At 38.3% G+C, this 21581-nt stretch overlaps 2 protein-coding genes across 4 annotated transcripts; both read left to right on the top strand.

The window, feature by feature from the left end:
- The first annotated feature begins 593 nt into the window (after nucleotides 1-593).
- On the top strand, nucleotides 594-4118 carry atp5pb (ATP synthase peripheral stalk-membrane subunit b). Its single transcript, XM_058641864.1, has 7 exons — nucleotides 594-750; nucleotides 1589-1625; nucleotides 1715-1860; nucleotides 2469-2632; nucleotides 2832-2957; nucleotides 3168-3347; nucleotides 3866-4118. Exons 1-7 carry the CDS (start codon nucleotides 723-725, stop codon nucleotides 3941-3943), a joined length of 759 nt encoding a protein of 252 aa, XP_058497847.1. The 5' UTR covers nucleotides 594-722; the 3' UTR covers nucleotides 3944-4118.
- A 291-nt stretch (nucleotides 4119-4409) lies between these two features.
- On the top strand, nucleotides 4410-21514 carry eps8l3b (EPS8-like 3b). Of its 3 annotated transcripts, none has more exons than XM_058641860.1 (20): nucleotides 4410-4538; nucleotides 5271-5384; nucleotides 6351-6466; nucleotides 6587-6651; nucleotides 6735-6893; nucleotides 7632-7781; nucleotides 7932-8017; nucleotides 8144-8265; nucleotides 8451-8518; nucleotides 8661-8790; nucleotides 8911-8987; nucleotides 9087-9161; nucleotides 9269-9414; nucleotides 10254-10398; nucleotides 10666-10700; nucleotides 10818-10911; nucleotides 11195-11311; nucleotides 11407-11492; nucleotides 11614-11746; nucleotides 20904-21514. In XM_058641860.1, exons 2-20 carry the CDS (start codon nucleotides 5347-5349, stop codon nucleotides 20943-20945), a joined length of 1884 nt encoding a protein of 627 aa, XP_058497843.1. In that variant the 5' UTR covers nucleotides 4410-4538; nucleotides 5271-5346; the 3' UTR covers nucleotides 20946-21514. The 3 variants fall into 3 exon arrangements, with proteins under 3 accessions (XP_058497843.1, XP_058497842.1, XP_058497841.1); XM_058641859.1 differs by having other exon boundaries at nucleotides 4432-4538; nucleotides 8421-8518; nucleotides 10254-10392; XM_058641858.1 differs by having other exon boundaries at nucleotides 4432-4538; nucleotides 8421-8518.
- The last annotated feature ends 67 nt before the right edge of the window (nucleotides 21515-21581 follow it).

The following is a 21581-nucleotide window of genomic DNA, read 5'->3' as shown; positions in this document are numbered from 1 at the left end:
ACACACACACACAGACACACACATACACCATGACCCTGGCTCTCCCTGTGTGTGTGCATGCATAAGTGCACGTTTGTGTGATTGTGGGTGTGTGTGTGTGTGTGCATATGCGTGGGTGCTTGTGTGTGTGTGTAACAGGAATTTCTGGGTCTGATTATGTAAATTATTTATGGGGTTGTATATGATTATGCCTGTTAGTTTAATTATTTTTATCTATATCTATCTATCTATCTATCTATCTATCTATCTATCTATCTATCTATCTATCTATCTATCTATCTATCTATCTATCTATCTAAATAAATATATACATTTTTATCCATTTATATTCAGAAACACATATACAAGTCACTAATTGTTTAAGTGACTAAACAATGGATTTGTAAAATGGGAGAAATTAAAGTTGTGTTAAAAATCAAGTCTCTCCCTCTCTCTCTCTCTCTCTGATTGGTATTTAACCAGTTTAGATAGATAGATAGATAGATAGATAGATAGATAGATAGATAGATAGATAGATAAAATCATCTTAATTAACTCAGTTGCAGCGCCCACTCGCGGTCGCTTCCTTTAACTGTAAAAACAGGAGCTCCTCTGTACTCTCGCGATATTCTGAGGGACTTCTCTTGTGTCCGCCATCCTCACGGCTTTTTGCAGAAGGGCACAGAGAGGCTGAAACAAGGCAGCCCAGTGGAGCAGGAACTTGGCACTTTCGTCCTTCAAACATGCTGTCCAGGCTCGTTTTTGTTTCAGGTATGCGCTCATTCAGCTCTTAGTATAATGTAGGAGCCCATTCAGCTCTGAAATAGTCAAACCGTGTGAGAGGTAAAAGTCAAACATTGAAGTGAATGTGAAGGGTAAAGTGAAGGCCGCACAATGAATGAGGGGAATGCTAATGCTAGTTGTGTGTTTAAGTGCTGTGTTCTAAAACTGCAGCCCTTTTAAAGACCGAGCTGCCTTTTTTTGTAATTTTATCAGCTGACATCACGACCAGTCAAGCTTACATTGTTTGAGGTTGGTAAAGGTAGCAAACAGAAGGTACGTTGGCTAACGTTAGCCCTACACGCTTGCTAATGTCACCTCATTGACAGCCAAGGACTGCTTCACGTCTCCAGTGAAAAGAAATGACAGTGACTTCAGAATGTAAACGTGTGTTTTTTATTCAGTATTTTCTCAAGAAGTGCGTTTTAACCTTGACTTTCATTCACCGTCGTCTTGTTGGTATTACACTACCCTGTTATAGTGAGTCTGCAATCACGAGTAAAGTTATAACTGTTTGCCTGATAAAATGTTTTTTAACTTGTTTGTAATACGCACACAGATAGTAAAGAACATTTTTCGTCAACATGTTTGTGATATTTTGATATGCAAACATTTGCCTGTGTAAAAAAATTGCGATAGATTCGTCAGAATTTTTGACTAATTCCAACTCCCTCTCAGACATAACATAATATTTATATATGCATTTTGTGTTTTTGTTTTAAAGTGTTCAGAATAAAACGCATCAAATCACAGGACATGTTGATTATGAAGAGGATGTGCAACAAATTAAACATTAATCAACTTGGCATTTTTGTTTTGTTGTTTGCAGCAAGTGCCCTGAAAAGCAATGGCCCCCTTGGAGCTGGGTATGTGTTCAGCATGATGATAAACATTTAATATTTGAAAAAAATTCAGTGGGCACTGTATTTTTTGACAAATGTGTTGTCCCTCACAGCCTTGTCCAGGCATCTCGCTCCCTGCACACATCATCCCAGAGTTTGGCCCCAGTGCCTCCTTTGCCAGAGAAGGGAGGCAAAGTCCGCCATGGCATCATCCCAGAGGAGCTCTTCCAGCTCCTGTACCCCAAAACTGGAGTCACAGGTCTGTTGTCTTCCAACCACTGTAGGGCACTGAAATAATCTCTAATTGTCTTAAACATATTGATGATGTTTTAAAGAACATTTGGCTCAAAACATTCACACCACCCCACAGCAATAACAAATTATGGTGACCAGTGCTGATAAAGACAAAAAAAGAGTCTAAGGCTGAGTAATAAAAAAAGTTTTATTGATATGTTTATAACATTTCTGTCTATAGTTTCTGACCCTACCTGAACCACAAAGTAACTCAACTGTCAGTTATTTAATTTTGGCTACAAATTACTGTGAATTTAAATACCTCTGCATTCCATTGGTCACATAAAAGTCGTGGTTATATTTAGCAGTTTTAGTATTAGTAGCTTCCAAGAATAATGGCCCTGCAGCTTTGTGTGTTGATGTGTAGTGTAAATAATGCCAGGTTACTGATGACACACCAGAATGTCTACTGTAGTAATTTAATGTTAAAGGGAGAACAACAATGGAATGTTCTCCAAACGTTAAAAGAACAGAGACGGATGTTTTTGATCATTTTTAAACCATGTTTCTGAATTATATTTAATGAGCACAATTTTATTAACTCAAAAATCTACACTCTCCCTTTTTCACCAGGACCTTACATGCTGGGCACTGGCCTCCTTGTCTACCTGCTTTCCAAGGAAATCTATGTCATCAACCATGAGACCCTTGTTGTCGCCTCAATAGGTGCTATCACTGTTTATGGTATCAAGAAATTTGGTCCAAGTGTTGCAGCTTTTGCTGACAAACTCAACGAGGTAGGGTTACAACAATACTTTCTGGCTGGTAATGGGTGCTTTAACATGATTTAACATATTAGAGTTTGTGAATTTATTTTGCTGTCTCTGAATAGTGAATTACTGTTACCAGATAATCACTGACTCTCAGCGAAATATCATTGTTTTTTGTGCATCTTTGCAAGCACTCTGTAATCCTAATGTGTGTTTGTGTAATCAGGAAAAAGTGGCCAAGGCTCAGGAGGTGAAGGACCTTGCTATGTCCAGCCTGACTCAGGCCATTGAGGATGAGAAGAAGGAACAGTGGAGAGTAGAGGGAAGATCAATGCTCTTCGATGCTAAGAGGGTGAGCAGCAGTGGTGTTTGCATTTCTTATTGTACAACATCTCCACTTTTCACAATGCAGTTCTTCATATTAAGACAAAGCCCTGTTTCCACCAAATGGTAAAGTTTAGTTCAGTTTGGTGTGTTAAGCCATATATATATATATATATATATATATATATATATAAATAAATTACAACCCAACAAAGACTGCATTAACTCCACTTTTCAGAACAATGTGGCTATGCTATTGGAGACCAACAACAGAGAGCGGATACACATGGTGACAAATGAGGTGAAGAGACGCTTGGACTACCAGATTGCTCTGCAGCACCTCCACCGTCGTATGGAGCAGGAGCACATGGTCAGCTGGGTGGAGAAGAACGTCGTCGGTAGCATTACTCCCCAGCAGGTCAGTCTAGTTGTAGCTTCTATACCTTCTATAAAGTCGCATTATGATCTTTTCTTCACACAATTCTTAATCCAGGTTTTGATAAGATATTTTTTATTCTTTCCAGATCTAAGATAAGATACTTTATTGCCATTGCAGTTAAAACACAATACTTTCCATACAAGCAATAAAATACATATGAGATGGAAAATAACATAATAAAATCAAATGTGTTCATCCATGTGCAGAGTAAATGTACTTACTAGCCTTAACACTGGGACTATAAACCGAGCCTGGCAACAGGACTGTGTACAACCCATAATGCAGAATCTGACACTTTTTCAAATTAGAAAAGTTTTGTAGGAAGTAAAAGTCATTTAAAGAAGTATATGTGGTACTTATTTAATAAAAAGTGAGATTCATGATTAAATGTCCTTTTATAGTAAAAAAATAATTCACTTTTTATTGCCCTTCAATCCTATGTTATTCTACCTGTTTTGCTCATGCTTCTGTGGGTGACGCTTCTTTTTCTTTTCCAGGAGAAAGAGAGCATCGCCAAGTGCATCACAGACCTGAAGGCTCTGGCGAAGGCCACTCAGGCCAAGGCTGCAGTCTAAACTATCCAGTCTTCAGAGAAGGCTGTTTAAATCCCCAACTCATTGTCCCAAGAAGAGACATTCACTTTTCTTTACAGTATAAACTATTTCTCTTTAAGATGATCTCTGTCAATAAAATGGGTGTGTACAGTATTTACACGTCATCTGATCATAAAATAAATGGTTCTCTTAATCAGATTAGTCCGGAAGTTTGTTTTTTCCACTTGTGTTTTTCTTTTTCTTTTATACTTTCAACACATTTGCTATTATGATTTCTCAGTTATGTAACAGGTATGTTAGATTGAAGTAGAAGTTCTTTGGCACTTGAGACCTTTGAACGCTCTGAGGGAGTTGTGAAGCATTTTTAAAACCTTTGGACTCATAATGAGCCACAGATTTGTTGCCTCCCACAACAGCTTCAGTGTTCCCTTCAATTGTCAAATCAGCCCGGCCCTCTTTATCCGTCACACCCATGCGATGGATCATGTTGTTGCTCTTTGAACCTTATTCCTTTGAGCAGGAAGTCAAGAGCAAGCGTTTTCTATCATGAGGTGTTGGTAGAAAAGCAGTTCGAGGGAAAGGAACTATGACATTGGAGCAGAACTGACACTGAAAGGTAATAGCTGTTGTGATGATTAATGTGATTTGATTAAAATGTTGACAGGGATTAACATGGGTTGACATGGACATAATTTAATTAAGAATTTATTCTGGCAGTTTTTATGTTAAATACTGAACATAACATCTGGGGAACTGGGACAGTTTAATAAACCTCTTAATACATGAGGGATCAGCTAAAAATGTTTATGAAATTGCATTCAGGAGGAAAAGTAATCATGATGGTTATTGAAAACGTGTTAAAGCTTGATTTTAAGTACATTTGTAATTACATTATGGCACCTTATTGGTATTACGCTCCATGTACCCTAATTTGTTAGCAACAAATCAGTTATGAAGTACAATTATATGAACTTTATCAAATAATGCTAATGTTATAATAGTCTAATGTAACTTAAATAACAAAAAAACATGTGTAACTGTAACAGAGGTAGGCAACTCACCTACTCGTATTTGGATTGCGTAACATCTATCTTAAGTTTGCTATCTTGAACCACCCTACTGGCAACAACCAAACTGTCCGACTGAAGCAGATAATACCTGAGATTGTAGAATACTGAAATGATTAATTGTATTTGTAAAAGGAAAACTTGTTTTATTTCAAGAGACACAGGCATGTGGCCTGCATGCAAATGTCAATATTCTCTGTGTGTGACGTTAACAGTGTATCTATGCAATAATATAACCTGCTTCAAGTGGAAACTAGTACACTTTTCTGCCACACTGTCAGGTGGAAAACAACGTTCTGTCTCAGCTGGTGTGAGCAATCTGAAGATTTAACTCTCCTGAAAAAGACTGGTTTGAAAATGTTCGGAAACACCGCTCCCTTCTCCTACTCCCCAAGGTCAGCAACACTTAATTTTTCACTTTCAGTTTGGCTAATAAATATAGCACTAAATTAATTTTAGTAGAGCTGCAGCTAATGATTATTTTCATAATCGGTTAATCTTTTGATTATTTTCTCGATTAATCGTTTGGTCCATAAAATATCAGAAAACCTTAATAAATGTTGATCGGTGTTTGTCAAACCTCGGAAGGATGATGTTCTCAAATGTCTTGTTTTGTCCACAAACCAAAATTATTGGCTTTTAATGATTTCTTTGTTATCCAGAGCAAATAAATGAAGAAAATATTCATATCTAAGAAGTTTAAACAGTTTCAGCTCTAAATTTTAGTGCTATATTTAGATATTTACAACACTCATCTGTTCACACCCTTTTATAATAAAACACCACTTTGATGTGGTAACTTCTGCTTGTTTCATTTATGGACTGGGAATGATTTGTCACATGGTTGCTGGTGTGGTGACACATATAGTTTAATCTCTTGTCTCACTGTCTCTCAAACACGCACAACCTTACAAATTTGAACTTCTACCTTCATGCAGACACTAATTGGAAAAAGGCATTCCTTTTCTAAATGCTTAACCCCAGCCCTAAAACTAATATTATCCATAACTCCTTAACTTGCACTATGTCTGCTGCTTTTTATTCGTTTTATTGCATGTCCTACATTTCTAACATTGATGGATGCTACTGGATGCTTGAATTTCCTGCAGGATTATTGAAGTGCCTACCAATCTAAATTCTAATCAAACACCCCTATGAGGATGTGGGGACAGAGCAAAATTTTCTCATTTGGACCAATCCCCACAATAGTTTTTTCAAAGACGAGTGCAAACTCTTTCTCTTACCATGTATCAACTGATGCACTTGGAGTTGTCCACTTGAGCTAGCTGTGAATACCACAGTGTAGATGGACCATTTGTCCACATGTCCAGTCTAACGAGTTATGTTTTGTTGTTCTTCAGGGGGTTTTCACCGGAGGACTTCCCTCAGCAGAGGCGTGCTTTCCAACAAGATGACCTGAAAGCTCCACCACTGCAGAGAAACGGCCTGTCCAGACCCAGTGGAAAATTCATATACAGTATGCTAAGATATAAGAGCACCTTGCACACCCCCCCCCCCCATCCGTATTATTATTTTAGCTTTTGTATGAAGAAAATTCATTACAATTTTGTTTTAATGAAACCATTCTTTACATCAGGGCAGAGAAAAGAGTACTCTGAGACGCTGAACAGACAAACAGACAACTTACACGTCAGAGTGGAGGTAAATGAGGAATCTATGCACTAGCATGAGATTCAAAAATGTCTACAACACAGCTGTTCACCTTCATGACTCTTACTCTGCAGCATCTATTCACCTGTGAGATTGACGGCGAGGCAATGAAGAGATTGGAGGACTGTGTGGCCAAGCTCAAGAGGCTGGACACTAAAGGTCGTCTGTGGCCACAGGAGATGATCATGGAGGTTCAGGGAGGATATGTACTGCTCAGTGACATTGAATCCAAGGTTGGAAAAAGAATGATGATTTTCGCTTAAGAGCCTTATTTGTAATATAGAATAAAAAGTTTGAGTGAAAACAGGTACTTTATGTGGTTAACGTGGACATGGAGACAGCTGGTCCCAGAATGTGCAGCTGTTATAAAGCTGGTAACATTAATTTGCTGCGATAACAACCTCCAATCCTCTGAAGAGCTTCGCTGTAGGGATTTGCTCCATTCCAGTCATGAAAGCTTTAGTGAATCTCTGTTGTTGATGGGCAATGATGCCTCACTCCTCCAAGTCCATCCCAAAAGAGTTTGTGGTCAGGGATCGGACAGGTTTTTTCATGTCACACTAACAATCTCTTCACTGACTTTCCTTCTGGGGCCTTGTCTTGTTGAGACAGGACAGGAAATAGATTAAAGAATTATACTGGAAGTTGAATTGGGCTCTGATTAAGGAAACAGCAGCAGGCCAAGGCTGTGAGTGATGAATTAAGTTACACATGCAAAACCTTTCTAATTATGGTTCACTATCATTCAAAATTACTATATATCTGAAATTTTTCAATACAGTTCTGTGAGGAATGTCTTCATTACATTATTTCTTACTTTTTTTAAATGTTTTTCGTCAGTTTGTATTGAAACAACAAAACTTTACTCCACTTGTTTCTGTGTGTCAATGGTTTCCACATCAATCTTCAGCTGTGTCTTTTGCCATATTCCTTTTTCATAACTGTTTCTTCTATCAATTGGAAATTTAAAGATCGAGCTGGAGTCACTGCCTTTGAGTAACATCACACAAACCAAGGCAATGTTGGACAGCTGCTCCTACAACTCTCTGCTGATAATAACAGTGCAGGAACACAGAAAACGGTTCCCCCAGGTCTACATGTTCCAGTGTGAGGAGATCAAGGTGAGTCAGCAGAGGGAGGAGGGAGGGAGCATTAGTCATGCTATACAACCTCTGAAATCATTAACAGTCATTCTCTGGTGCCACTATCAGTATGTCATAACACCTTGGATGCAGCTGCTTTTGTTTGATTCTTATCTGGTCTCTTACCAGGCCGATGTCCTCAAGAGTGATCTGGATAAAGTGATCCCAAAGAGAGGTGCTGAAGTGGAACCTCACTTGGATCAATTGGACATCAGGTACCACCAGGTGTCACATGAATACATTCTGAGCCAAGATTCCGTCATGTCTCTGAGTGCACTTTTAGAGCATGTGTAGAAATCAAAGGGCTCCATTGGTTAGCTGCTACACGTTGACTTTTTCAGGAGTAATCGTGAAAATATCATCGGACGACATTCTCCAGGAGGTTTCCAGCAGGCTGAGCCTCGCCCTGCTCATCGAGAGTTGATCCTTCCACCATCGGACCACCTAACACGATCACAGTGGGGTAACAGAGAGCTATGTATATCGTAGAAAAGCAACATTTTTATAGATGTCATTAAACAAACTCTACCCACCATTACTCAGCATTGTTTCAACGCTCACATGCAAAGCAGTCACATCAATATTTACCCACAAATACCTTCTTTTTTTTAAAATTAGAGAGCATGTCTCTCCCTGTCTACTCTTCAGTGGATGAAATGCTGCGCCATCCTGATCCTCGTGAAACACAGACTAGTCCAGAGTTGCAGAATAACACGGTCAGTGATGCTAAAATCCATATGGATTATATTAGTGAATAATCATGAACTCCATCTATTCCCACTTTTCCTGTGAAGGATAACACACTCATGTGGTCGTTATTGCAAAGGCTTTATTTCCTGATTTCATTCCCATCCACAGGATGTTTTAAACCATGTCATAGGAGATATTGAGATCTTCATAGGCAAAGTCTCTTCTGTAGGAAAAGCGCTTCCATCACAAAAGGAGAAGAAGAAAAACATGTTTAAGATGGAGAAAGCCAAGAAAAACGGTACATGCAATGTCATTTATCTCATTAATGTAGACTGATTAACCTCAATGTAACAGGACAATACCTTATGTATAGCTAGTAAAGAATATTGTATTTATGATGGTATGATCTCTTCTACAGCATCAGCTGATTATCTGCCACCCTGGCAGGAATATATGTCCTGTCTCCAGAAAATCAAATATGGATTCAATCTGCTGGTGAACTCTTCTTCTTATGTTTATATATGTCAACACAGATTTACTGTAGTGTTTTTAGGGAAATATGTGATTGCATACGCACTTCCTTGTATTATACAGGCTCAGCTGGATGGGGTGCTGAACAGCCCAACTGCTCAGGACTTTGTCCACATCTTCTTCTCCTGTTTAGCCATGGTGAGCTTTTTCAGCATCAGGCTGCAGTTATTTCTGTTGTGGTTAGTGTGCTCGCTTATATCCCTCTTCCTCACAACATGACAATCTCTCGCTCCATTTTTTCACAGTTGGTGCCTCGGTATCCTGCAGACCTGCCACCCACTGTGATCTCGCCGCAGCTGTCAGAATCAGCCGTGTGGCTGCTCAGTGATGTTGTCACCCCGGAGGAGGACCAACTGTGGAAGTCCCTGGGAGAGCCGTGGAATGTTCCCAGGTAGGACGGCCTTTATAGCCTCACCCACTTGTGCACAGCTTGTTTCTCTCGCTTGTATAAAACCCTCTGATGATAGTCCATGTAAACCTGGTAAACCTGGCCTAACACTCAGATCAGAGTTAATGTTGCAGACATATCCTGTGTATGGAAAATACCACTGTTTAATTTAATTTTCAGCTATTTTTTTGTTAAAGCACAGCTATGACATACTGCAGTGGAAATGTCACTTGAATTAATGAATCATTAAATCTGTCATACTTTCCTGATCTATATACACAACTAATAAAACCCATAAAGCAAATCAAAGAACAGCGCCAGATTGCCAGGTTGATTAATCCATTGTTTTTTTTAAAGACATTTCTTAATTACTGCCTAATGGCTAGTTTATGTATTCTTTTTCTTTTTATTATTATTATCAATATAATAATAATAATAATAATAATAATAATAATACTTATCATTATTATTATTAGTAATAATAATAATAATAATAATAATAATATTAAACAAGAATCTGTTTCCCCCTGTAACTTTCTTCTGTTAAGCTAAGCTAATTCTCTACATGGCTGTATAGCTTTAGTGTTATACAGGGAAGCAGACATGAGTGGTAATGTTTATTTATCTTTTGGAAGTGAGATAATATTTTGTATTCTAATAATTTAATTTAAACAATATTTTAAAGATGACAAAACATATTTTAAATACCTATATGTCTGTTATGTTTTTAGCCCAAATTCAAAAGAGACATTGAAGGAGGTCAAATTATTGTCATAGATATTGTCACATATGGTTGTAAGATTGTATTTGCCTAAGTTTCCCGCCCTCTTGTAATTTCACAGGTCTAGATGGGCGCGCAATGATGTTCCACCTTACATTCCTCAGTTCTATGATGGCTGGCAGCCGCCTCCCCCCTCACACATACCCCCAAGGAGCAGGAACAACAGCCAGCGTTACTCATCTGATGGACCAAACAGAAATGTAAAAGTAAAATGATGCCCTTTATTTATTTTTAGGGGTTTCATCTTTAGAAATATGTTTGGTGCTGTACTGTTGTCATAATTACACAGCCTCTTGCTTTTAAGATTGGTTTCTCATTTGATTGATTACTGTACGAGCATTGTTACCCTGCTTGAGATTTTGCAAGTATTTGGTAATATTACCACTTAAAATGAATTAATTTCTGTTTTCAAGTTATATTAATTATCTTATATTCATTCAGTTTCAACGCAGTGTGTTTTATTACTGTTACAGTCGGTGAGCAACAGTGCACGGAATTCACCAACAAGGTCAGTGTCAGTCATTTACAGAAACCTTTTCTTCTGGATTATTATTTCTTGAATTCCTGCTCAGTGGGTGTTGTGTTCGTATGTATGTAAGTGTATATGTGTCTGCTGTTGTTTCAGTGTCAGGGAGTCACCTCTGTTAATGCGCGTCATTTACACCTTCATGGCCAGAAACAACCAAGAGCTGAGTGTTATGAAGGATGACGTGGTTCAGGTGAGATAAACATTTAAAAACACTGGGTTTGGGATTAATTTTTTTTTAAGATTATAGGTTAGTTTTTAAGAAAACCTAAACATGTATAACAGAAACAAAACAGAGACTTAATTCCTCCAGCAGAGTGAAACAAATAGCAACTAACAACACAGATTTTAGAATAAATGAAGCCTTGTCAGGATATAATGGGCATTTCTTCCCAGTAAGAGAAGTAGTAGAGTAGTTCATTCAAAGGCAATGGAAAATAAACAAACATTTTTTTATCTATTTGTTTTTTTTACAGGTGATTCAGAAGTCCAAGCAGTGGTGGCTTGTTCGAAACAACCAGGGACAAGAAGGGAGCGTTCCTCAGAATGTTTTGGAGCCGATGAGGAACACCAGGCTCACTGAAGACATGTTGGTGAGCTAAGTACAGGCTGCTTTACTGGGTAACGTGTGTATTTAGATAGACATTTTTGAAGAAATAACTTTTTATTCCCTTTACGCACACAACAGGATACACGTGGTCCAGTGACTCTGGACATGTCCTCATCACCCTCAGAAGTGAGAGCCTGGCTGCAGCACAAAGGTTTCTCAAAAATGTGAGTGACATGATCCACAGCTGGAGTGGGCAATTTACTGTAAATAAGGCTCTGAATGAATGATGTAATATTTCATATTTTAATGTGATATTTGACATGTTTTATGCTTTTACATGAACAGCACTGTGTCCAGCCTCGGGGTGCTAAATGGTAAACTGCTTCTGGGAATGACCAAGGAGGAGATTAGGACCGTGTGTCCAGAGGAAGGAGGCAAGGTCTTCTTCCAACTTCAGGGAGTCAAATCAGCTGTTGCAGTAAGTAATCTGTCTCACACACACACACATTTATCATTCCTGACAGGGGCCTACTTTGAGCGACAGTGTTTTATGAGGCGGAAAATGTATACATTGCACAAAACTATACATAATATCTTAGTAAATCGGACAGGGTACTAAAGTATAATCCGTATTTCTGACAAAACCAAAATACGGAAACAGCGCTGTGTTGATAAATATATGCTTTGGCAATGTAAGATGCAAATTACCAGGACGATAAAGACCCTTTTGATTTGATTTGACGTCCAGTCCAGCAGGTGGCAGCATTTCCTACAGGTGGTGTTTTTTTTTCTCTGATTTAGCAAAAATGTTTTTAGATAACAACAATTTCAGCTGCCATTTTTCTTTTATTTGTCCAGCAAGGACATGAACGTTGATTAATTACAGGTGGAGCTGCTCCTGCACAAAGACACACTGATTTAAAAGCCTTTGTGTACTTTCCATGACTTGGTACATTCCATTCCTCCCCTCTGAGTCGATCTATTTGGAATGTTCCACTTCCTTTGTCGGAGGCGGAGCTTCTTCTACGCAGAGAGAAACGGGAGGAGGACGAGGAGCAGCGGGAACATGCGGACAAACGTAACTGCTGCTTAAAAATGACCCACACATTTCTTAGATTCTCTGTTGACGCTCTGTTCACACCTGTCGTTCACATTTGACCACAGGTGTTCAGATTACACCTGCTAATGCTAACGTGACGTCACTGCTCCACCGCAAACACACGATCAAATATGAACTTTCCTACTATAGTATGTCATCAAAAACGTTACAATATAAATTCTCTACATGTCCTCAAAGAACTGTCCAAAACGTCAGAAAATGTCCTCAACAAAAAATGTCAATAGACCATTAAAACGGTTCAGAATAACTATCTAGTCTGGCCAGTAGCAGGTTAGCTGCTGCTAACGTGACGTCACTGCTCCACAGCAAACGTGTGTGTTTTCAACGCATCTGTTTTCAAAGAACTGACTTAGTGTCAAATATATAATTATATAGTATGACATCAACGGCCTTTATTATAAACTGTCATGAGTATCTGGTCTGGCCAGTAGGAGGCAGGTTAAGTAAAAAAAGCAAACTGTTGAGGAGCAGTGGTTTAGTAGAATTTCAAAATAGAAGTGTCTGTGTTGATATGGACCAATATATAACAATAAAAAGGTTTTCATGTATTTTCCTCACATTTCTTCACTCATTTACTGCAGTGAGCACATTTGGACACTTTAAAGTAGACACTGCTTTTTCTCGTCATGTCTAGAGCTGCAATTATTATTTTCATAATCGATTTTTTTCTTGATTAATCGATGAATCGTTTGGTCCATAAAATATCAGAAAACCTTAAAAAATGTTGATCGGTGTTGTCAAACCTGGAAATGATGATGTTATCAAATGTCTTGTTTTGTCCACAAACCAAAATGATTCACTTTGAATGATTTATTTGGTCTCCAGAGCAAAGAAATGAAGGAAATACTCACATTAAAGACGCTTAAACTATAGGAAATCTTGTTTTAATCATGAAAAAAGCTTTGAACCGATTAATCGATTATCAAAATAGTAATTTCATAATGGATTAATAATCGATTAATCGTTTCAGCTCTAATCATGTCCTCTGACTGAACACCTGCAAACAGTTGCAGTTAAAGGCATAGTTCATGTGTTTTCAAGCATGGTTGAATGAGGTCATTATCATCAGAATTTAGGGCAATAAGAAAAAAAAAACAAGCCATGACTTTACAGTGAAGAGTAAAAAGAGGCTTTTGGCAGTGCTGTCACTAAATATATCAGAATCCCCTGCTAAATATTGAGATTTTACAAATGTTTACATGATTTTTAAAGTCTTTGTAACTGATCTACAGCTTTGTTTGGACCAGGACCAGGAGCCAGGACCAGGACCAGGACCAGGAGCTGGAGGAGGACAAGGAGCAGCGGGGGACAGCTGTGTGGTAACTGCTGCTTAAAAAGGATCCGCACATTTCTTAGATGTTCTGTTGACGCACTGTTCACACCTGCTGTTAACATCCGACCTGAGGGATCCGATCACAGGTGTTCAGATTACACCTGCTAATGCTAATGCTAATGTGACGTCACTGCTCCACATGTAAACACACACACCTTTCATTTCTCTTCACATACAAATGACATTGTTTTCTGATTGAAAATAACTATTATTATTATAATAGTTATAATAATAACAATAAGCCCATATATCAGAGTGCAGTCATTAGTCATATCGGCAGACCTCGCACATAACCCACAAACCTTTTCAAAGCCAATATCTGCCCATGACGATAAACAAACTATTGTTTTTTAAAGAATGAAATCAAGCTTTCTGATTTTACAGCTTCTTAAATGGCAACATTTTCTGTTTTCTTTACTCCATAAAAACAAAGAAATCATTCAAACTCAATCGTTTTTGCTTTGTGAACAAAAACAACACGTTTGACAACATCATCATTTCCACCTTTAAAAAACAATCATCAACATTTTAGCACATTTTATGGACCAAACCATCACTCTTTCACCTGTGATTTCATCACCTCACACGGACGTTAACAGCACTTGTCAACAGAGCCTCTGTTTAATGTGTTCACACCATTTTTACATTGTTAACAGGTGAAAACTGTGGACGAGTCAAAGTGGCAACATTCAATCAATAAATACACCGTTAAATAATGACTCAAATGTGTCTCACATTCATTCACAATGGAATTAAATACATACACATCTTATTAAATGTGTCATTCATTCACATACCAAATTCATTTAATGTAAAAAAAACAAAACATATAGAATTACTTAAATACTATTTAATGAATTATTTCATGATTTACTGCAACACAGGACCATGAAATATTTCATTAAACAGTGAAGAAATTATATATGTTTTTTTTACATCAAATGAATTTGGTATTTTAATGAATGAATGTCACATTTAATAATGAGACATTTATGTATTTAATTCCAATGTGAATGAATGACTGTGAGACACATTTGAGTCATTATTTAATGGTGTATTTATTGATTGAATGTTGCCACTTTGACTCGTCCATAGTTTTCACTTGTTAACAATGTAAAAATGATGTGAACACATTAATCACACTAATTCATGTGCTCATCATTTTTAAGCAACAGTTACTGGACACCTGGACCCAACTGTGTGGTCAACAGTCTAGGGAGTGAACCCCTATCAATTTTTTTGTCTTTTTATGGCTTTTTTTGGGAAAAATATAAAATAAAATGGTATAACCCCCTTCTGTTATCTTTGTGGGAGGCCGGGGGAGCACAGCCCAGCCCCAACCCCCCACCACTACAATGGCAGTGAGGGCGCGCGTAGTTTGGCCCCGGCGCCGGGGCCAGGCATTCGGAGCGTGCTGGATTTGAACCAGCCACAGCCGGACTGGCACAACCTTGCGGTTGCGAACAAATCCAGCGCGCCACGAACCCTTCTGACAATTGACAGAAGCTCTTGGTGTTTTTCAGTCGTCACTTTGGCTGTGGAACCTCAAAACCTTCAAGTATAAAGGAATTGAACCGCCAACGTCAGGACTGAAAGGCAGCTCTCTAACCAGCTGAGCCAACTGTCCACGCTCTTCCTCAGGTTTTCTTAGACCAATCTACTCTCTGTGTTGAATATTGTGCTTAAAAAGTTGCTTCATCCAAGATTTGAACCCCTGACCTCAGGAACACTAGTCTTTAACTAAACCACGTGAGCTATTTGTCCTTTGCTTAGAAACTCTTAAACGTTGGACATCTTTCAATAACAGATGACCCAAAAACGCCAAAAAATCGTCACACTGATGAAGTGTTTAAGAATGTCTGTGCGGGACGCTGGGCTACACTGCTGGTGTAGTGGTTATCGCTCTTGCCTTTGAAACAAGAAGACCTGGGTTCGAGACCCAGTTGGAACCAGGATCTTTCTGCATGGCGTTTTTCATGTTCATGTGCCAAGCTCAGCTGTCATAGGGTGATAGGTGGGGTACACCCTGCACTGTCCACTCAAAACATGCAATAGGGGGATTAGGTACATTTCCACACTGTTCTACTTAAACATTCACTTCGTGTAAGATTCGAACCCCTGACCATAGGAACGCCAGTCCTTCACTTAACCACATGAGCTATATGTCCTTGTATGCCCTTTAGCACAATTTGGAAGTCTTTCAATAATAGAACCCACGACTTCAAAAAAACGTCAGACTGATGAAATATTAAATAACGTCTGTCCCCTAGCATGGGCAACATGGTTGGTGTAGTGGTTAGTGCTCTTGCCTTTGCAGCGAGAGGACCTGGGTTCGAGACCCACTTTGAACACGATTCTGCATGGAGTTTTAGAGACAAACAACCATTGAACACATTGAGTCTCACAACTTTAGAAGGCTTTCAATAGTAGATTACCCATGATTTCACAGACCGGTCAATTTAGAGTCACCAATTAACCTAATCCTAATCCCCATATTGCATGTTCTTGGACTGTGGGAGGAAGCCGAACAAGCAGGAGCAAAGCCGCGAACATGAAAAACTCCATGCACAAGAATCGTGTTCAGAGTGGGTCTCGAACCCAGGTCCTCTCGCTGCAAAGGCAAGAGCACTAACCACTACACCAACCATGTTGCCCATGCTAGGGGACAGACGTTATTTAATATTTCATCAGTCTGACGTTTTTTTGAAGTCGTGGGTTCTATTATTGAAAGACTTCCAAATTGTGCTAAAGGGCATACAAGGACATATAGCTCATGTGGTTAAGTGAAGGACTGGCGTTCCTATGGTCAGGGGTTCGAATCTTACACGAAGTGAATGTTTAAGTAGAACAGTGTGGAAATGTACCTAATCCCCCTATTGCATGTTTTGAGTGGACAGTGCAGGGTGTACCCCGCCTATCACCCTATGACAGCTGAGCTTGGCACATGAACATGAAAAACGCCATGCAGAAAGATCCTGGTTCCAACTGGGTCTCGAACCCAGGTCTTCTTGTTTCAAAGGCAAGAGCGATAACCACTACACCAGCAGTGTAGCCCAGCGTCCCGCACAGACATTCTTAAATACTTCATCAGTGTGACGATTTTTTGGCGTTTTTGGGTCATCTGTTATTGAAAGACGTCCAACGTTTAAGAGTTTCTAAGCAAAGGACAAATAGCTCACGTGGTTTAGTTAAAGACTAGTGTTCCTGAGGTCAGGGGTTCAAATCTTGGATGAAGCAACTTTTTAAGCACAATATTCAACACAGAGAGTAGATTGGTCTAAGAAAACCTGAGGAAGAGCGTGGACAGTTAGCTCAGCTGGTTAGAGAGCTGCCTTTCAGTTCTGACGTTGGCGGTTCAATTCCTTTATACTTGAAGGTTTTGAGGTTCCACAGCCAAAGTGACGACTGAAAAACACCAAGAGCTTCTGTCAATTGTCAGAAGGGTTCGTGGCGCGCTGGATTTGTTCGCAACCGCAAGGTTGTGCCAGTCCGGCTGTGGCTGGTTCAAATCCAGCACGCTCCGAATGCCTGGCCCCGGCGCCGGGGCCAAACTACGCGCGCCCTCACTGCCATTGTAGTGGTGGGGGGTTGGGGCTGGGCTGTGCTCCCCCGGCCTCCCACAAAGATAACAGAAGGGGGTTATACCATTTTATTTTATATTTTTCCCAAAAAAAGCCATAAAAAGACAAAAAAATTGATAGGGGTTCACTCCCTAGACTGTTGACCACACAGTTGGGTCCAGGTGTCCAGTAACTGTTGCTTAAAAATGATGAGCACATGAATTAGTGTGATTAATGTGTTCACATCATTTTTACATTGTTAACAAGTGAAAACTATGGACGAGTCAAAGTGGCAACATTCAATCAATAAATACACCATTAAATAATGACTCAAATGTGTCTCACAGTCATTCATTCACATTGGAATTAAATACATAAATGTCTCATTATTAAATGTGACATTCATTCATTAAAATACCAAATTCATTTGATGTAAAAAAAACATATATAATTTCTTCACTGTTTAATGAAATATTTCATGGTCCTGTGTTGCAGTAAATCATGAAATAATTCATTAAATAGTATTTAAGTAATTCTATATGTTTTGTTTTTTTTACATTAAATGAATTTGGTATGTGAATGAATGACACATTTAATAAGATGTGTATGTATTTAATTCCATTGTGAATGAATGTGAGACACATTTGAGTCATTATTTAACGGTGTATTTATTGATTGAATGTTGCCACTTTGACTCGTCCACAGTTTTCACCTGTTAACGATGTAAAAATGGTGTGAACACATTAAACAGAGGCTCTGTTGACAAGTGCTGTTAACGTCCGTGTGAGGTGATGAAATCACAGGTGAAAGAGTGATGGTTTGGTCCATAAAATGTGCTAAAATGTTGATGATTGTTTTTTAAAGGTGGAAATGATGATGTTGTCAAACGTGTTGTTTTTGTTCACAAAGCAAAAACGATTGAGTTTGAATGATATCTTTGTTTTTATGGAGTAAAGAAAACAGAAAATGTTGCCATTTAAGAAGCTGTAAAATCAGAAAGCTTGATTTCATTCTTTAAAAAACAATAGTTTGTTGTTAGTTTACACCTGACATGGAAATGTGTCGGGATGCATGATATTATCGTCATGGGCAGATATTGGCTTTGAAAAGTTTTGTGGGATATGTGTGAGGTCTGCTGATTTGACTAATGACTGCACTCTGATATATGGGCTTATTGTTATTATTATAACTATTATATTTTTTGGTTTGTGGATAAAAAAAAACAACATTTGAGAATCATAATTTCCAGGTTTGAGAAACACTGATCAACAATTTTCAAACATTTTCTGGCCCAAACAAATACTCGATTAATGGAGAAAATAATAACATTGACATTTCCTGGATTCTTTGTCTTTCTGTAACAATCAGAAAACAACGTCATTTGTATGTGAAGAGAAATGAAAGGTGTGTGTGTTTACATGTGGAGCATTGAAGTCACATTAGCATTAGCATTAGCAGGTGTAATCTGAACACCTGTGATCGGATCCCTCAGGTCGGATGTTAACAGCAGGTGTGAACAGAGCGTCAACAGAACATCTAAGAAATGTGTGGATCATTTTTAAGCAGCAGTTACCACACAGCTGTCCCCCGCTGCTCCTCGTCCTCCTGGTCCTGGTCCTGGCTCCTGGTCCTGGTCCAAACAAAGCTGTAGATCAGTTACAAAGACTTTAAAAATCATGTAAACATTTGTAAAATCTCAACATTTAACAGGGGATTCTGATGTATTTAGTGACAGCACTGCCGGAGGCCTCTTTTTACTCTTCACTGTAAAGTCATGGCTTGTTTTTTTTTCTTATTGCCCTAAATTCTGATGATAATGACCTCATTCAACCATGCTTGAAAACACTTGGAACTGTGCCTTTAACTGCAACTGTTTGCAGGTGTTCAGTCAGAGGACATGATGAGAAAAAGCAGTGTCCACTTTAAAGTGTTCAAATGAGCTCACTGCAGTAAATGAGTGAAGAAATGTGAAAATACATGAAAACCTTTTTATTGTTTTATGTTGGTCCATATCAACACAGACACTTTTATTTTGAAATTCTACTAAACCACTGCTCCTCAACATTTTTTTTTTTTTTACTTAACCTGCCCCCTACTGGCCAGACTAGATACTCATTCTTAACAGTTTTAATGGTATAGTGACCTTTTTCGTTGACTATACTATATTTGGACAATGTTTAACATGTTTGACAGTTTATAATTGGACATTTTACTAAATAATATACATGTTTTTATTAGGACATACTATACTGGGACACTTTTAGACAGTTCATATTTTAACTTTTTGTTGCCAATCTACTAGGATATTTTTGACAGTTAATATTTGGACAGTTTGGGACAGTATGACGTCATACTATATAATTACATATTTGACACTTAGTCAGTTTTTTTGAAAACACACGTACATGGTTAGACATGATCGTGTGTTTGCTATGGAGCAGTGAGGTCACATTAGCAGTAGCAGCCTAGCAGGTGTAATCTGAACACCTGTGATCGGATGTGAACAGCAGGTGTGAACAGGGCGTCAACAGAGAATCTAAGAAATGTGTGGATCATTTTTAAGCCGCAATTACCATTATGTTTGTTCCCGCTGCTCCTCGTCCTCCTCTGCGTAGAAGAAGCTCCGCCTCCGACAAAGGAAGTGGAACATTCCAAATAGATCGACTCAGAGGGGAGGAGTGGAATGTACCAAGTCATGGAAAGTAAACAAAGGCTTTTAAATCAGTGTGTCTTTGTGCAGGAGCAGCTCCACCTGTAATTAATCAACGTTCATGTCCTTGCTGGACAAATAAAAGAAAATGGCAGCTGAAATTGTTGTAATCTAAAAACATTTTTGCTTAAACAAAAAAAAAAACCCCACCACCTGTAGGAAATGCTGCCACCTGCTGGACTGGATATCCTATCCCAGTCATCTTATAAAAGCTGCCTAAACAGAGCCGGACCAAGGCATAAGCGAACTAAGCGGCTGCTTAGGGCCCCGTGACCACCAGGGGGCCCCATGAGCAATTAATAATAAATTAAAAAAAATATATAATTTTTTTGCGTGTGAGTGATGACACATATCAGTGTCCTTGAGGGGAAAAAAAGCAGCGAAACGCAGTGAATGTTATTCATGGTATTTAAATTAATTAATATTCACTATGATATGATATGATATGATATGATATGATATGATATGATATGATATGATATGATATGGTATGGTATGGTATGATATGATATAGTATGATATGATATTATATCATATTACACTCTTTTTTATTGTCTAATATCTTCTGTTTTATTTTTATTTGATAAAGTTGCATTGCCTGGGAGACTTTGAGTGACATGTGCCGGCCTGTGCCTCGCGTGTGATCCTCTATCCCTTTACCTAACCTTAACCATCACAACCCTAACATAAACCTAATTCTAAGGTTAACCTTCACCCTAAAACTAAGTCTTAACCCTGAAAACGCTCTTTAAAGTTGTCCCCACAAGGTCAAAATGTCCTCCCAAATATAGGTTTGTATGTTTTTTGGTCTTCAAAAAGATATAAGTGCATACAGTATACAGTATATATGTATATGTATATGTATATATCCCACTGTAACACATCAATATTGTTTCATCTTGTCTTCTACAGCTGGCCAGTGAACCGTCGAACATATATAATACCTACTACTAACAGCCCAACCTCACTGCTTCTCTCTCCTGAATTTCCAAGTGCAGATCAATGTCTTGAACAAATTTTGTCCCGATTTCGTAAATTCTCTGTGGAGGGTTACTCAGCATGAATTAAACACTACATCAAACATTTATCTAAGTGAAGTAAAAGTGCTTTTAATGAATGAAACCTCCATGTGTTATATGTTATGTGTTATGTAACATGTAGGTTCTGCTACAGTTAATTAAATGTGAGTATGAGATAATACTTTTGCATTTAGTTATTTCATTTTCACTAAATACTGTTGCTCTCTTTATATAACTTAACCGTGTGTTTTAGAAAAACATTTAAGAACTTTCAGCTGCTTTAACTTATACCCATACTACAGTTTCATTTCATTTTAATCAGGATTTCTTGAGCTGTAATGACTTGATCTGCGTCAAACGTAATAAAGTAATTAAGTATTTTAAATGAAATGTCAAATTCTGCTTATATTTATATAATTACAACTGTGATTCATGTATATATTTTTTAAAGTGTAATGTGATTTTAAGCCATGATATGATTAGTACATAATAATTAAAAGCTAATAAAAAGACAAATTCAAGTATTGTATATTGCTTTACTAATAATGAGTACACACACACACACACACAC

Source organism: Solea solea, chromosome 11, assembly GCF_958295425.1.
Source record: "Solea solea chromosome 11, fSolSol10.1, whole genome shotgun sequence".
Lineage (NCBI taxonomy): Eukaryota > Metazoa > Chordata > Actinopteri > Pleuronectiformes > Soleidae > Solea > Solea solea.
This window is presented reverse-complemented; position numbering and strand designations above follow the sequence as displayed.

What these genes read in the sequence shown, in the direction of transcription:
- eps8l3b (XM_058641858.1), top strand. Translation starts at nt 5,347, where the DNA reads ATGTTCGGAAACACCGCTCCCTTCTCCTACTCCCCAAG. An exon ending in AATATGGATTCAATCTGCTG is followed by an intron (nt 8,988 to 9,086) that starts GTGAACTCTTCT and finishes TGTATTATACAG; the next exon opens with GCTCAGCTGGATGGGGTGCT. An exon ending in GGCTCACTGAAGACATGTTG is followed by an intron (nt 11,312 to 11,406) that starts GTGAGCTAAGTA and finishes CGCACACAACAG; the next exon opens with GATACACGTGGTCCAGTGAC.
- atp5pb (XM_058641864.1), top strand. Translation starts at nt 723, where the DNA reads ATGCTGTCCAGGCTCGTTTTTGTTTCAG. An exon ending in AATGGCCCCCTTGGAGCTGG is followed by an intron (nt 1,626 to 1,714) that starts GTATGTGTTCAG and finishes TGTCCCTCACAG; the next exon opens with CCTTGTCCAGGCATCTCGCT. An exon ending in TGCTCTTCGATGCTAAGAGG is followed by an intron (nt 2,958 to 3,167) that starts GTGAGCAGCAGT and finishes TCCACTTTTCAG; the next exon opens with AACAATGTGGCTATGCTATT.